A 16,984-nucleotide genomic window follows, 5' to 3' on the forward strand; every position below is an offset into this window, starting at 1 on the left:
TGGTCTCCTCGTGTGAAGGTGATTTACTGCCTGAACTGAAAGTTATTTTGTCCCTACCTGGGAATGTGCATCCAGGAGGCTGCACCCCTCAGGGACCCTGGCTGGCCCTTGGGCTCAACAGCTCCAGACTGCAGTGACTTGCACGAGCTCATCCCTTAATCCTGGTGTGACCCACCTTCCTGTGTTCCACAAATAGGGCACAGGCTCCTCCTGCAGCTCTGAAAGCCTTTCCTGTAGTCCACTATCATCTTGTTGCAAGTCATTTATTTTTCTACACAATTCTTTTTAGCTTGTCTCTCAGTTGAAAGCTGAATAATGTAGTTTATTTCACACCACCAGCAGCTTTGCTTTAAGCTTGTACATGGCATTTTGCTGTCTTTCAGTGAGCAGTAGCTGCTGTGGCAAGAAAATGAAATGGCAATAACTTTACTTTGTGGGATGTTCAGAGAAACTTAATTGACTTAAAAAACCCTGTCAGAGAAGTGTAGTTTGACTAATAGGCAGCAAACAAGACCAGTGGAGTTCAGTTTATGATCAAACCCAAAATAATTCCAGACCTTTGAGTTTGTAAATGGAGCAGAACACAGAAAATTCAGAGATATTTTGTAGAATCCAGCAATAACTCTATTAGACAAATATTAATGCTTTGTAAAACAAAAGACTATAGAATAGAAAGGGAATATATTTCAATTGTACAGTAAGGCATTTAATATTAAAAACTTTCTGTGCACTTTGAGATAATTTTTCTTCCTCTTTTCTAAATTTAGAAATACTTGGAAGAGCTCTAGTAAATTGTGCTGGAAATAAAAGTGAAGTAAAACCCCTTTCCCTTTTAGTTTTGAAGGGTAAACAGAAGAGAACATAATGATGCAACTTGATCCTGAAATAATTAGATTTCTACAACATTCTATTATGCCAAAGCTGTTTTTTCTGTGAAGTGCCCATGCTCCCCTTTTCCAGTTTTGTTTCAAGAACCAGCAAAAAACTGGTTAAGTGTGGGGCACGAACATTCAGCACATGCAACACTTGACTTAATCCTAGCAGAGGGGGCACATCAGGGAAAACAGCTGAGTTTTCTTATGTGATTTTGTCCTGCCATTAAATGCTCATTAAATCAAGTATTTCCCTCACAGTCAGAAGCAGAGGACCGGTGGTACCCCCTCAGTGTGAAACAGTGGGAAGGACAGACAGAGCTGCCAGTGACCACGGGAGCCTGCAGTCCTGCCTGAGCAGGACTCTGCCTGTGCTCTGCTGTCTCCTGCTGCATCCTGGAGAAGCCAAAGCACAGCAGGACCACAGCTGGAGCCCTGGCGTGTGCTGACACAGCTGGAGGGCCTGGCCATGCCCTGCTGCCGTGGGAGGTTCCCCCTGGTCAGCTGCAGCAGGGCAGGATGAGAGCTGCAGTTTTAAGAGCTGGTTGTGTTTGGCTGGGGAGTCCTCTACCACCGGGAAGCTGTTCTGGAGACTTCTCTGCCTGCATTCAAAAAATGGGAGAAAATGCATAATATCCTCGGTTATTCAGGTGCCCTGCTCCGAGGGACGCTCGGACAGACTTCAGGCCGCTTGTATTACTTTCTGTCAGAGGAGGGAGCTGTCAGCTCAGCGTTGAGCATTTCAGCAGGCAGCGGTGCCCACCTGGGAGCTGCCTAAGCTGTCCGGGCAGCCCGCTGGAGGGACGTGTTCGGCTTGATGTGCAGGAGATGGAGCTGATTTGGAAGGGCTTAAGTCTTCTGCTGTAAGTGCATGCATGGAGTGTTTGTGTCCCTGTACAATGGAACCGCAGCCGTGGGTCTGCAGGGACAGTGGGAGCAGTGGGGCTGAGCAGCTGTTTGGAGGGGCAACGTTTGGCAGTGGCACCTTGCAGTTTCTGTGTAGCAGTGTCCCCTTCCATTGTACCAAGAGTCCCCAGAAACCTGAACAGCACCTTCCTGACCAGAGCCAGACCACCCTCCTCTGTGCCACAGCAATGCAAGCAGCCCTTTTAGCTGGGAGACCTGCCAGGCAGCAGAAACAGGCAAGGAAACAGCTACATTAAACTGGTCTGAGGCTGGCTCAAGCCAACGTGGACTGGTCTGAAGTGGAATAACAACCTGATTCCATCTCCTGCTTCTCCTGGTACAACCCACAGCAGCCTTCCTGCCTCAGCCAGTGGCAGTGTTGCGAGGTATGGCTTAATTACAGCCCTGAAATGAAAATAATTTCTTCATTAGATGTTGCTTTACAACTGCATCAGTCATCTCCTGTCCAGCTGCTGGTGGCAGGGCTCCAAGTGGGCTGGATGGGGCTGGTTTGGCAGGTACGTGGGGTGGTGGTGGTTGGAGCGTGCAGCCAGGCAGAGCAGGGTTAAGTCAGGAGCTCCCAGTGACGTTGCTAGATTCGGTTTGCCACAAAGATCTTTTTCTCCTTCATGCTGGAGCTGTGTTTCTGCAGTCTTTCTGCCTTCAGAAATGTGGCTCAGCCCCAGTTTCTGCGAGTCACAGGCGTTCACTTGCTGGCCCTTGGAAAAAGGGCAGTGAGGAAATGTGGTGTCTGTGTTACATGTTTGGGACTGGTTTCCACCATGCTTGTCCTCTGGCAGCAGTTAGGTGACAAAGATTGAAAGTATGTCTTCCCACCCAGGGTATTGTCCTTTATTTCTCAAGCCACAGAGATAATCCCTGTCAGATGACTCCATTTTAAATTGCAGTGAGACCCTGACCTGATGATTTAGGAGCACACACTCTCTTTGTTGTGGTTCTGAGTTTGGTGTGTTGCTTTGTGCCCAAGAAAGATGGATTGTTACTCAGCCAAGGCTAAATGTGGAGGTAATAGCAAACGCTGTAGGAAATGGAATCTCTTCCCAGCCCCAGTGAGTCCTCCAATCCCAAATCCTTCTTTCCCCCAGGAACTGGTGCTAGAAACCAGCAGCCTTTCCTCTGCCCCACTTAATGTACCAGCATCAACTTAATGTTCTGATCTGGTCTGGATTAATGAAAAACGTTGTGTGTTGTGAACAGCAGGGACTGACTCACATCAGCTCATTTGATCACTTATTCCAAGAAAAATAACACTCAAGTTTGCCAGAGAACTGTCCCTGACACACTGAAATATTTGTGAATTCAAAGCTTTTGCAACTCAGAATGACAATTTCTGGACATTTTCCTCTAAAATTGTTCGTACTGAAATGTGAGGATTGTACAGAGAGTCTTGACAGACTCTTCAGTTTGAGAAGAATTTAAAATTGATCACTTGAACCAGTAGGAGTCTTTGTTCTAGGTATTAGCTAGGTATCTAGCTCAGACTAATGGAGAGTTGCACAAAAATCTCCCAAAGAAAAATGAAAGTATAAACTTGAGATTTAATCTCTTAAGTTCATGGAGAGATTTTTTAAAGAATATTTTAGCCTCAGTAACCCAGGAAAGGGCTGTATCTATCTGGAAAATATTGCTTTTCTCAGTGACAGACTTGATGTGGCCCTTTCATTGGGTATTTTTTTTTCTTTTTTTGGACAAGAGGAAAAAGTTACAGGAGCAAACACTCCACAGGCATAAAACTTCCCCTCTTGTATGCAAGGAACAGAGGTTTCATAATTAAATGGAAAAAAGACTTGATTTTGGGCTTCTGAGTTTTGGCAGAAGCTCCTGTGGGATCTGTGTGACTCGCCCTCCCCAGCCTCTGCACAGTGTTGCATTTCTTTACAAAAATAGGACCTTTGCTGGTACTGGAGTAAACAGAGGAAAATGTAGGGGAAATGCACTGGGAAAGGGGGAGCAAACTGGGTGTGAGGTGATGTGGATGGTTCGGAGTTAAATGCTGCAGCTCAGTACCTCCTTTTCATTTACTTAGGAGTAAATTAAATATGAGTCCATATCCCAAGGCTGGAGACCCTCCTGCACTTTCAAAGTGATTCTGTAAGGGTTGCTCAGACGTGGCTGACTGATCCTTGACTGGTAGCAGGACCAGAAACAAAAAAAAAAAAAAATCAAAATATGCAAAGTTAAGCCCATGGCTGTGACACTTGGAGGAGAGGAAGGAGGTCACATTGAGGTGGAATAATGTCAGAAATCCTCTATGTTTAATAGCTTTTATTATGAATGGTGTGTCCACTACACCATGAGGTAGTAGGAAGAGAAAGGGAAATATGAGAGTACAAATAATCAGTGTTTCTCAAAGTCCTTTTGGAAGCCTTCCCCCTCCTCAGATTCACAGCAGCTCTCCACAGATGTTCTGTAGTTGGAGGAGTCTCAGAAGTATTTTTGCAAGACAGTTTTTCTTTGCCAGAAAGGAGATGAAAATCTTATACCAAAAATGTCTTTTGACTTTAAATTTGGAGCTGTTGTTGCAATGTAGTTCTTCAGAGAGCTGCCAGAGAGGTTTTAAAAAGCACTATTTATACATGTGTATTAAAAACAGGAGCACAACATGGCTATAAGAAATTAATTTTCTGGTTTTGAAGCTAGCAATTAAGGTTGGAACAAATGTTCCTGCTTGTTGTTTCTTCTGCAGTCACTCTAGTAAAACTAAAGGAGAGCCATTGACATGAAAGCTCTGTTGGTATCATTACTGCTGGGCTGCTTTGCTTTGTGGAGTGCCAGACTCTGGCTACAATGACATTGTGTAAGGCTTTTAAATCCTGCTGAGATCCCTGAATCCTGTTAGGGGATTCCTCATTAAAAATTCTGGAAGACAGTCTAAATTGTCACTTGCTGCAGAGAATGAGCTTGTTGACAAGCCCACATTAAACCCAGCACTTTTTATGAGCACAGTTTGCAAACCCAGAGAGACAAAGTGTGGTGTGTTCCTGATTCCCTTCTTGGTTCTGTCTGGGTGGAAAATGGAAAAACACTCTGGGTAAACTATCTCATGTTTTCAGCAAGAAAAACACCATAAACTTAATCTAGACTTCATGTACTAGAGAGGAGGTGAAGAAAAAAGAGGAAGGAAGGGCCTGGTTGGCCTGGTGAGTTAATGTGTATTCTGTAGCTCAAAGCCAATGGAAGATATTCCTCAGGGTAAAGAAGGAAGTACACAGTTGCTGCTAAGGCAATGCAAGTTGAAGGCATGCCACAGGAGGAGAAACAAGAGAATATTTCAATGTAAATGTCCCTATAAAATACATTTTTCACCAGGAAAAGGTGTGGATAGCCCCGTGCTCTGTGTGTGTGTGACAGTGCAGTAGGAGGTAGCAATATTCCCAGCATGGGCAAAGGGAGGTGCTGTGCTCTGGATCAAACACAGGTGTCTGTGAGAAGCATTGCCACCAAGGAAAGAACAGATCCTCCTGAGCATGGCCCCTGCCTGGCACCTCAGGAGGAATTTGGCCAGACCTGTTTGGTCATGAGTCAAAGCTGTGCACCAAACTTCCAAGTGACTGGAGCTATAAACAGCTTAAAATGATTTTCAGGGGAGTTTAAAGATGAATAATGCATCTCTTCAGGCTTGTAAGTGATCTTTTATTCACAGAAAATCAAAGCAATGTACAAAGGTAGTTGCTGGCCTTGGGGACAGGAGTCTGAATGACTCCTTGTCATTCACAGCAGCTACCAGAGATGATGTGACATCTGAAAGGAAGAGATGAAAGCTCCATTGCAATTTGTTAAATAAAAACCACCTCAGTATCTTGCTAAGTAGATATGATCAGAGGTGCAGAATTCCAATCTGCAGTTTAGGGCTTTGGTAGCAAAAAGAGGAGCTCATAGGCTACAACCTACAGGTGTTTTTCTTCCATAACTTTATGGAAGTTTGCTTGTAGTATCCATGGAAATTCCCCATGACAGAATTACTTGTCCTGCCACTCTGTGTCATGGCATTACTGAGTGTTTTGCCTGTCACTGCCATCCATTCTGTTTGGTTTGGTGGCTAGTTTTGTTTTACTGGATCCTACAACACCCAAGTTTGTGTGGTTCAGGGCTGGGATCTGAACACAAGGTGAGAATCTAAACTTGACCCTTCTGGTTTCCAAAGGCAGGAGGTAGGAAAGGTTATGTGTCTGTCCTTCATACCTTAAAAACTGCTTTTAATTATGAGACCATTTTTGCTAATAGATCCTGGGGGGAAATAGTTTGCTGTTTAGCATTTGTGACCTAAATAGACATTTAGCCATAAGAATAATTTGCATATTTCTTAACTTTTAAGTTTGTCTGAAAAGATATGTGTGCCTTTTCTTACTCTGTAACGCTGAAATTTTTATTCCTCTCATGAGAAAGAAACATTTCTGTCCTGCAGTGGGAAATGAATGTAAATCTGAGGGCAAGCCAATGGACCAACACTTAATCCTTCAGTGCATCTCTTTTGTGTTAGCAGAGGCACCAAAAGGTCAGGGGCTGAAGTGCTGCTGAGCTCTTCATGCTGTTTGCCTTTCACAGGCCTGGCCCTTATGGGATGCCAGGTTGTTTGTGAGCCCTTCCTGGTCTCACCTTGAGGTTTTCCCATCAACAGCAGCTGCATTTCAACAAAGGAATGATCTTTTAGAAAATGGATGGATTGCACAAGAAGCTCCACAGTGGCAAATATTAAGAGTTTATGTTTGAGTACTGGGTGCTTAGAGGGATAAAATCCGTTATGCAGAGGAGCAAACCTGTCCTGTCTTGTGCAGCCTTTGTGAGGGATTCCCAGGGAGCTTCCTGCTCCCAGCACCACTAACCCTGTGTTTAGGGAGGCCAGTGGCCAAAACCATACTGACTTGAGTGAGCCACACCCTGGTCCTGGCAGCCCCCAAACAGCCCTTTGTGTCCTCACTCTGTCCACACAGCACAGTCCCTCCCTCTGCAGTGTCTCTCCTCTGAAGGGGACCTACCAGGGAGCATTTCCATGTGCCTGTGCTGCCTTCCTTCCAGTTTTTCCCACAACTGATGGTCTCCTTTGGTTGCAAGGAACAATGTGCCAGTCTTGGTTCATCAACAGTAATGCAGAGTTGCTGTTATGGGCCTCCAGGAAGGACTTGGGAGTGGAGCCCATCTGTGTCTGTGCTGATGGAAATTGCTCAGGGCTGTGTGATCTCTTCTGGCCTCTTGCCTGCCCCTCTAGGGAGGGTATTTCCATGCAGAGTTAGTCAGAGCCCTTTGTGTTTTGCCATGTTCCCAGGGTGATCAGTATCCTTATCACATCTATTTGCTTACTGCAAACCTGAAGTGACCTTTGCAAAGCTCAGCTCACCTTGTCCAGCAGTGAAGGCAATTGAGAGAGGAAGGACAATGAAGTATCTTGTCCTGGAGCAGAGGATAGAGGGTCCAGCAGGTGTGAGCAGAACTGGAAAGCCAAGGACTGGGCCAAGGCTGAGCTGAATATCCCAGCACAGGTACCCTGCTGAGGCAACTGTGGAGTATTGCAGGAGTCAGATGAGGTCACTGCCCTATTAAACATCATTTCTGCCTGCTAATGCTGGGATGAAGCTGGAGTCCCTCCATAGAGAGGCTACAGGAGATGGAGAAATGTTGGCTGGAGCCACATTTGCTCGCCCACATCTGCCCACATCTGCTTCTGCTCACAACCCACCTCCAATTCTGACTGCCACTTAGCATTCAAATGAGAATTGGCTGATCTGCATCCCCTGTTAGAGATGTTAGGGCTCAAACAAATCTGCTGAGACCTCTCCTGCCATGTGCTGGAGAGCACATTTTACCTGCCTCACCTCTCCCCAATGTACTGGTTCAGAGTGAAGGCACGGAGCTGTTAAATGAGACCCAAATTTTAGTGTTAGCTGTTGTAATGGAGAAACATACGTGTTATGTACTAAATGTGTGTAGATTTAAAGAACTTTAAGGCTGGAGGAAGGAGAGGTGTCTGATGGCCAGAGCTGGCAGCTGCAGGGCTTTTGGGTTCTGTTCCTCTTGCCAGTGATTCACTGCATGGCTCCAGGCAAGACACGTAACCAAGCTGGAATATTTTCTTCCAGCTGCAAAAGAGTTATAATGCCAAATACAAGGAGGGCCTCTGAGGTTGAACTAATTGCAGGTTATGGAAAGCCTCGAGATCCTCACAAGGAAGCTGCTGGAGAAAGGCAAGTATTGAAGTACTGCAGTATTTCACACTGCTGTTTGTAAATGAGCACATTGGTGAAAAGCAGTGGCTGGGCTCCCTCTGCAAACAAAACAAAAAAACCCCAACCCCAGTGAAGGGGCTTGGGATGCAGGGAAATGGATGTGAAACCACAACAGGAGAGGCCACAGCAAACTCCACTGCTCCTTGTTGCTGCATCTGGAGGTTGCTCATGGACCAACATAGGGCAAACTTGGAGGCTTGAAGGGGCTGAAGACAGTTCAGAGGTGTTAAGTTTGCTTCTGTGCCCTGCTGGTGCTCCCCTTGGTGGGCACTGCTATCTGAGATGTCTGGCTGATTTTCCTTCCAGCTGGGCAATGGGAAAACCCCAGCACAGGCAGAAGCCAAGATATTTCTGCCAGGTTGCAACAGCCCCAGCGATGGAACCTGCGAGCAGCTGCTGAAAACCCTCTCAGGGTTTGTTGGGAAGGGTTTGGGTGCTGCAGAGCAGCTCTGCCCGCAGCCCGAACCGGCCAGGCCGTGTGCTCAGGGCCCTGACTCGGCTGCAGGCTCAGGGCCCCTGCTTGTCCAGGGCCCCTGCTTGTCCAGGGGGAAGGAAGGAAGGGCCAGGGGATCCTCACCAGGCCTGGGGAGCCTGAGGCACGGCTCAGCCGGCAGGGACGAGCCGCGGGATGCCGCAGCCCCGGCAGGCTGCAGGACACGGCGTTCGTTGGCGATCAGCGGTGCCCTGCAGGGCGCACGGCTGAGAGGGGAGGCGGGAGGAGAGCCCTCCATCCACAGCCCTCCTGCTCGGCTCCCGGGCTGCAGGGCTGGGCAGCCGGCGAGGCACCGGAGGGCTCGGTGAGCAGCCGGGAACTGTGAGGAGCCTCGGGGGGCTCGAACCCGTGGCCACGCTGAGGCCGGGCCGTGGCGCCGCCCGTCCGCCAGAGGGCGCACTCCCCGCGGGGCGGGCAAACCCTCGGGCTGCCCCGCCCAAGCCCCGCCCCCTCAGGAAGCCCCGCCCCTCCCGCTGGTACAGCGGCCGTACGCCCCGCCCATCCCGCCGGCCCCGCCCCCAGGCCCGGCGCGCAGCCGCCCCCTGGCGGCGGGGCGGGGCGGGGCGGCGCCGGGATCGCTCCGGGCCGGCCGCGCCGGGAGCCCCGGTGAGAGCGCGGGGGGTGCCCGGGGACCCCGCCCGGCACCGCGGCGGGGGCGGCTCTGCGGGGATCCGCGGGGCCCGGCGGGCAGCGCCGCGCCGATCCGGTCCGGTCCCCCCAGGCTGCGGCCTGCTTGGAGCCGGAGGGCGCCGGCCGGGTCCCGCAGCGTCTCCGGCGGTGGGCGCGCCCGTGGCGGGGGCTGCACCGGTGCCGGTGCGAGGGACGCTGCCTGCGGGCAGGCGGGGCCCAGGGCTGCGGCTCCCGGCAGGCAGGCCGGACTGCGGGGCCGCTCGGGGCAGACCCCCAGCCTCGGCCGGGCACGGGCACCGGGAGGGTCGGCATCCAGGGCCGAAAGGGGAGGTGACATCCCCGGCCCGTGATGAGGGCTGGGGGGAACCGGCAGTGCCTGCTAGTGCCGGCGGCGAACGAGCCACGGGAACCGGGAAGAACGGCCAAAAATACCCTGCTCTCCTCTGGGGCGGCTGCCATCAGGGCCCCGGGGCTGGGCGTGGGGCTGGCAGCTCGGGGGAATCACCGGGCCGTGATTGGAGTGCCGGCTCTGTGTTGGTTACCGGGAGCAGCGGAGGCGCTGCGGGAGCGGCTGTGTCCCTCCGGGAGCTCTCTGCTGCCAGGGCACCCGGGAGCGGCTCCGGCCGAGGCTCCGGTGTCCCCGGGGGCGGCCGGGCTGGGACACCCAGCAGAGGCAGGACATCGTCCTCTTTCACCGTTCGTTCCCCGTTTCCACGTTTCTTGGTGCCCGTGCATTCAGCCGCAGAGTTTTGGGAAGAAACCTTGGCCTGCGTGCTTCTGCAGGAGCAGGTTCTCCTCGGGACACCCCTCCTGTGGGGAGCAGGTCGGAGGTGACCGGGCGCCTTTCGGCTGCTCTGCCGCAGCTGTGTTGCCTTTGGTCCTGTGAGTTTGAGAGGAAGCAATGATCCTTATTTTTTCCTGCTGCAGCGCCACAGATCCTGCACCCCAGTGGATCAGATGTCTTGAAGCGTTTCTGGGCTGAGCTGGTTTTTCAGGTGAGTGGGGTCATGGTGCGAGATGGTGCCTGGCCCAGGAGCGTGGCCCCAGTTTGGGCTCAGCAGGGTTTGGTTTTGCCGTGTATCTGCTTGCCGGGCCAAAGCAGAGCTGCCTGCGCTTCCTACCAGGATGTGGCTTTTCTCTTGTAAACCTGAGTGAACAAGCAGCAGCCTCGGTGAACGACACTTTGTGGACGAAGTGTGTTTATAACACACAGAGGTAAAGGTGGATTGTTTACTTCAGCGCTCACTCCCAAGCCTGCCTTCTGTGAAAGTCCCAGGGGAGCATCGCAACCGTTCCCTGTGTGACCAGAGCTGTGTCTCAAAGGAGTGTAAAACACAAACAACTCTTCTGGAATGGTTGGGGTTGCAACTCCCCAGAGTGGTTGCACTTGGTGGGTGAAAACAAGCAGAAGGCATTCACCAGGCTGCTGTGTCCCACAGTCAGCACAAGAGAAAATATGCCAAACAAAACAGGAAGCCTTTGTTGAAGTTATAAAAACTCTTTTAGTTTAAAAAAAGCCCTCTAAAAGAAATACCAGTAATTCATTGTACCTGAGTGTGTTGGAAATGCTTTTTCTAGCTGAGTTTTCAGCTTCCTCTGAGCCTCTCTGGGTGCTTGAATCTGGACATTTGGATCATGGCAGGAAGGTCTGGGCTTCTGGATGTATTGACAAAGGGGCTGCCCTGCTTGGAGTGGGCCTGGTACCCATAAATGATAAATTATTTTGTTATGGTTCCCTGATCTTTAGCCCAGTGCTGTGTATGTGTTATCTGTTGTATGATGCAGGCTCCCAGGGTGGTTTTTTGGTTTCTCCTGGATACAAAACTGGATTTGAACAGTTTTGAGGAGCTGGAGATGATGCCTCTCTGTCCTCCCTTTCAAACCACCTCATTCCCAAGTGGCACTGAAGCAATATAATTTGTACCTGGTGACCAATTGGAGCAGGCTGATGCAATGTAGCACTAATATACAGCAGGCTTCTGGAGGACTTCCACTCTGTTAAGCTTCACGCATAAGAACAACTGCAAGAGAGTGCATTTTGCTGCAAATAAATAATTTTAGAAAGCAATCCTTTGCCCAAGTGGTAGCTTGACTGCCCTTCTTTTCTCCTCTGCTCTCGCTGCAGTGCCAGAGGAGCCATGGTGCCCCAGGTGTCCATCATGACCGACTGGGTGCTGCTGGGCCTGATTGCGGCGCTGGTCGTGCTGCTGCTGCTCACCGTCTTCGGCTTCGTCGTCTACTCGGGGCTCTTCACCGAGGTGGTTGTGAGTGCTGGCTCCCCCCCTGTGGGCAGCATGACTCTGGCCTACAAGTTCAGGGTGGGCCCCTATGGAGAGTCCGGGCAGCTCTTCACGGACGGCTGCAGCATCTCCTCGAAGCTCTGCTCCATCGGGGTCTACTATGACAACCCTCACACGGTAAGGTGTGCCCCGCATGCTCTCATGGCTCCCAGCTTGGGATGCTCCCTAAATGTGCTTCAGGCACGTGCAGCTCATCCTCTGTAGGTGAGCACTGGGGTTCACAGGGTCTCCCAGATCTACAGAGCACCCTGTGTGGGGAAAAGCACCTGAAATTTGCATCAGGATTTGCATAATCCTGATTGAAAGGCATTGGGTGAGCAAAGCTTGGTATCTTCTGATACCCTGTTCAGCAGAGGCTATCAGCAGGATAACAGAGCTGATTATGGAACAGAAACCAGTGTTCACGACCCCAAGGTGAGGCATTCCTTGGCATGTTCCTTGGAAGTGCAGCCAAGGCTCCTTCTGGACTTGCAGCTCTGTGGTTGAAAGCAGATGGTCACTTCTCAAAGGCTCGGTCTGTTCTCATCCATACTTCTTCTCTCATTTCTAGTGTTCTCATGTGTTTCTGAGCTTCCCTGTAGTTCTTCCATCCCCTGAGAGTTCTTATTGAAAGCTCAGGTGCTGCGTGCTGAGGGCTCCTGTCTGATGAAACAGTTGCTCCATGATGCTCCTGGGCTGAGGCAGCCACCAGAAAGCAGCACCCTGCCTGGTGGCTGCCAGCCAGGGCCCAGTACTCCATGGGAACAGTTAAAGACAAGGAACAAACAAAAGTGCATCAGAACTTGCTGGGGGGGTGGAACCTGGCTGCTGATGCTGAATGACTCTGGGGTTTTCAAATAATGGCATGTGGGCATTTGTCTGGGGCAGACAGCCTGGCTCCCTGGTAATTCTGCAGTAGCTCGTGTGACCGTGGAGGAATCCGTGGGGAGGAGGGACAAAAGAGTGGCCAGCAGCTGTGCATGTGTGCTTGGGCTCATGTGCTGGGGGCTGGTGCAGGGCACAGGGCTTGGGCTGATAGCTCTCACCCAGTGCTTCTGCTCTGGGGGTGTCTGTCCTGTTTTAGAAACTTTGTTTTGTTGCTTGCAAGATGGTTCTCCCAAGGATTGGACCTGCTTTGAGGGAAGAACTTGTCCATGAAAACACAGTACTGAGTGAGCTGTGACAGGAGGATATTGGAGGTGAGAAAGCACTGAGCTTGGCTGTGCACAGAAGGAGCCTGCTGTGTCCAGCCTCCTTGTGTCCTGTGGTGCCCTGACAGGGAGGCAGAGAAGACACCATGGTGCCTCTTCCTGGCCTGGGAAGGATGATGGCAAGGATGACTTCTTAGGATGAGCTGAGCAGAGGCAGGGTTTGGCTAGATGCGCTTGGACACTTTTGTCTGGAGGAATTGTCAGGTTTGGAGCTGGAGCCGTGGTGCCCATGTGGTCAGAGTGGCCATTTCATTGCCACTGATTTGTCTCCTTGTGTTGAGGGTCTCACCTGGAGCTGAGAACTCTGATGGTGCTGCTTGTTCTGCCATGGTCTCTGGGCACAGAGCATGCAGTCAGTGCGGTGGGAAGGGCTCAGTGTCCATTCCCAGTGCTGTCCTGCTCCAGGGATATGGTGTGCACATGCCTGTGGTTGCCCTGCAGCCTTTCAGCTGACATTGTATCAAGGGCCTTGGCTCTTTGTTTGCTAAAGCCTGGGCCAGTAAAAGCCTGTTCTGTACTGGCTCATGGATACTGATAAGGCTATTTGTGCTAACTCCTGCCCTGGCTGGCACAGGGAATGCCTTCTTTCCCTGCTAGCACCAGGTGAGGCTAGGAAGGAGTGACTCTGACCCGACCCTGAAAATTTGGGCTGTCAGTGCATGGTCAAACTGCCTCCCCTTCCAGGTCTTGTCTTTTTTTCTCCTGTTCCTGCACCTGCTGCATCTCTGCTTTTACCCGGTGGCTGGAGAAGGCAGTGGGGCTCCAGGCCTTGTCTCTGGTGGCCATCCAGGGCTTTGGAAGCCAACTGTTGCTCCTTGTGCAAGAGTCTAACCTGCCCTCCAGGCTTGGCAGGCAGCCCCACGGACCTTGCCCCTCTCTGTACCAGCGTCCTTTGCTCATGGCACTGAGCAGGTGACACTGGCCTGAGCCTCCTGTCCCTGTAGCCACTGTGGTGGCTGGGGCGCAGGGGGGCTGTGCAGGATACAGCTGCAGTGCCTGCAGCTCTGCATAGTGACAGGAGCCTTGCCTGCCATCCATGAGCACAGTGGTGAGCACAGTGCTGGAGCAGCTGGGGTGCTGGTGGGACCTTCCACGTGCTGATCTTTGGCTCCCCACAGAGATCCACATCTCACCCACAGGCAGGTCAGGCCAGGCAGGGTGCTGGGAGTGAGAATGTGTTTGGGCAGGTGGTTCTCTTGCCTCTGGGCAGGTGAAGAAAGGGCCAGCTGTGGCTTGGTCTCTTGGGTGGAGACTGCAGTGCTCGTACCTGATGTGCTGCTCAGGTGCAGACACCCCAGTGTCCCATGGGGCTCCCTGTGTGCTCCTGTCCACTGAGCCATGATGGCCTGGGAGATGCTGTGCACTGCTGGCTCCTCATTCCTGGAGGTTCCACAGGGTGGGATTGCTCACCCAGGCTGCCTTTCCCCTGGGAGGAAGAGATTATTTCCTCCTCTTCCTCCTCATTCTCAGTGCTCTGCTGACCTCGGTGAAGCACCCTCTGGCAGAGCTGGCCCGCCCAGAGCTGGCCACTTGCCACGGATGTTGACTTGTCTCTAAAAATAGACCTTTGTCATCAGGCAGCAGAAGGTGCTGGCTGAGTCCTGTGTCCTGTGGTGTCGGGGTGGAGCACTGGGGGGCTCTGGCCAGACATCCACCCCAGCCATGGCTCATGGGGGATTTGGTGCCCCCAGCACTGGGAAGGAAGGGGCTGGTGGCCAGCAAGTGGCAATTACTGTGCTGGTTGATTTGTGGTCAAAGGAAGCTCTGGCTAGGAGAAAGGGTGGGAATGCTGAGCTGGAGAGCAGCAGCAGTGTGCTGCTCTTGGCTGGGAGTGGGGCTGGGGGGAGCCCCGTGGCCTGGAGCATGTGGGCTGCCTCAGGGTCATGCCAGTCCTCAGGGCAGCCACTGCCACCAGCGTCCCTGGGGCTCCCTGCTGACTCCTGCCTCTCCCAGCATTCACACAAGGATGCTCCCCGAGTGCTGCCAGAACCCTGCCAGCCATGTTTATGTGTTAATGGACGAGATTAATATTAATTTAAGCGTCATTTTTTTTTCTTTTTCCTTTTTATTTAATATTTAGCAGCCCAGAGGACTTGTCCCTCCTTTTCCCACCTCTGTCAGGAATAAAAATAACTCCTCAGCAAGGAGTGGATGTGGCGGGTGGGTTTGTGCTCAGCTCCAGCCAAGCTCCTGCTCACATATAGCTGTGGGCACATGCCAGGGACTTTTCCTGCAGTCCATGTGCTCAGCCACAAGCCCGTGCCCAAGCGTTGGATGGATAAGACCAAAATGCTCTGTGAATGCAGAAATAGGTTTTGTTCCAACTGGCAAAGCTGATGGATAGGTTAAGCAATAATTTCCAGAACTCCTCTGTCAGGATGCTTGGGGGACCAGAGGCTTTGATCAGCACCTGCCTACTGGAAAAGACAAATCTGTTAGGGAAAGGCTGGTTTCAAATGGAGCTTTTTCCTTTTCCTTTTTTCCTTTTCCTTTTTTCCTTTTCCTTTTTTCCTTTTCCTTTTTTTCCTTTTCCTTTTTTCCTTTTCCTTTTTTTCCTTTTCCTTTTTTCCTTTTTTTCCTTTTCCTTTTTTCCTTTTTTTCCTTTTCCTTTTTTTCCTTTTCCTTTTCCTTTTCCTTTTTTCCCTTTCCTTTTTTTTCCTTTCCTTTTTTTCCTTTTCCTTTCTTTCCTTTTCCTTTCTTTCCTTTTCCTTTCTTTCCTTTTTTCCTTTTCCTTTCCCTTTTCCTTTCTGTTCCATTCCAAGAAGGCAAATCTGCCTTGTTGCTACCCTTGGAAAGATGTCTGTGGAGCTACATGCTGTGAAAAGGAAAGGTAGAAGGAGGAGGGAGGAAGCAAACATGCCTGGCCTAGCATTGCTGCCCACTCCAGCAGCTCTGGTCCCTCTGACGGTTGCTCCAGGGGTGGGATTGAGCTGTTTTTGCTCAGGACATAAATGGAGATTGAATGTTTAAAGGAATTTAATCTAGATTTCCATATCTCCTAGTTTCATCTGGCTCTTTTCCCAGGGATGCCATTTATGGCTGCCTCTTGCTGTCTTTGGGGTGGATCTGCTTCTGCTTCCCTGCCCGGAGCAGTGATGGATGCTGGGCGCAGCCCCGATGCAGCTCCCTCTTGCAGCACAGGAGGGCAAGAGCGAGCCGTGAGACCGTCCCCAGCCTGGTGGATGCTGCTCCGCAGGCTGCTCTCCTCCCTCCACTCACAGCTGCTCGTGTTCCCTCTGGAATGCTCCTGCCCTGCGACATCAGAAGGTGTTTAGGGGAAAGGCAAGGCAGGGAGTGCAGAGAGGGTGGTCGCACTGCAGGAGGAAGCTTTGGTGGGCTTTAGTACAGCAGAGTTAGGGATGGGATCAGGGAGCACAGATCCCCTTGTGGTGTTGCATGGGGATGGGAACCTGTAAAACGCTGGCCTTGATGCATCCTCTATCTGCTTCACATCGTCCCTGTGGGAGTTTTGTCACACCTTTGTGGCCCTAGGTTATATCACGGAAAGTGGCTGGGTTGTCCAGCCCCCTCCCACATTCCTGCCCAGGGCTGTGGGTAAGCTTGAACTCAAGTGGTGGGATTCTGTTGAAAACTAGAAATGAAAGTTGTGCATGGGTCAGCTTTGGTGTGGAGACTGCTGGAGTCCTGTGGGCCCTCACTGTGCTGGTGGCAGGGCTTTGAGCACCCCCATTGCTGGGCTGCACCCCCTGTCTTAATGGGAGGCATCCTCAAATCTGTAAAGAGAGCATGCTCTAGGTTTCCTATGTTGTTGGGGTTCAGGATAGAAGTGAATATATTTCTCTTTGTGTTGCTACAAACAGCTGGGTGACTGCATGCAGGTTTTACCTGCCTCAGTTTCCCCACCCCAAAACTGCCATACTGGGTGTGCCTACCTTGGAAGGACCCGGGGGCCTCTGGATTTCTCTCCAGCTTAGTGCCTGTGGCCCATGGTGGTTGGTGGCATGTGCACATGGCTGCAGGGGACTTTCTCAAGAGTGGGATGGAGGCAAACTTGGCAAGCTGTGATCACATCTCTAAGCCCCCTCCCTGAGCTGCAGGGGTGTCCTGCAGAAGGGGATGGCTGTGACAAGTTGTTGACAGAAAGGTGTCTGATGTGAGATCAGGAGAGACACTTCCTGCAGGGACTGTCACCTGGGACAGGTTTGAGTGAGCAGCTTGGTGGGGTTTAGCTCTTCTCTGCTGCAAGTCCATCTACACTCCAAGGAGAGAAGCAGCACCTTCCCCACTGGGCTGTGCATTTAGGCTGGGAGGAATGTAGATTATTTAGGCCTGGATCAGCCTGGGTTAGGACTGGGCACCTGCTTTGGTGTGCCTGATTGCAGGGCACATT

General features: G+C 51.4%; 1 protein-coding gene across 1 annotated transcript in view; it reads left to right on the plus strand.

Moving 5' to 3' along the window:
* Positions 1–9,060: 9,060 nt before the first annotated feature.
* The window catches only part of TEX264 (testis expressed 264, ER-phagy receptor), a 39,168-nt gene continuing 31,244 nt past the window's right edge, over positions 9,061–16,984 (plus strand). Inside the window, exons 1-3 of the mRNA XM_058032217.1 lie at positions 9,061–9,119; positions 10,071–10,138; positions 11,269–11,560. Of these exons, the coding sequence (XP_057888200.1) occupies positions 11,282–11,560 (279 nt within the window). The 5' untranslated portion in view covers positions 9,061–9,119; positions 10,071–10,138; positions 11,269–11,281. The remainder of the gene's footprint in view (positions 9,120–10,070; positions 10,139–11,268; positions 11,561–16,984) is intronic.

The sequence above is a fragment of the Melospiza georgiana genome, chromosome 11, assembly GCF_028018845.1.
Source record: "Melospiza georgiana isolate bMelGeo1 chromosome 11, bMelGeo1.pri, whole genome shotgun sequence".
In the NCBI taxonomy this organism is placed as follows: domain Eukaryota; kingdom Metazoa; phylum Chordata; class Aves; order Passeriformes; family Passerellidae; genus Melospiza; species Melospiza georgiana.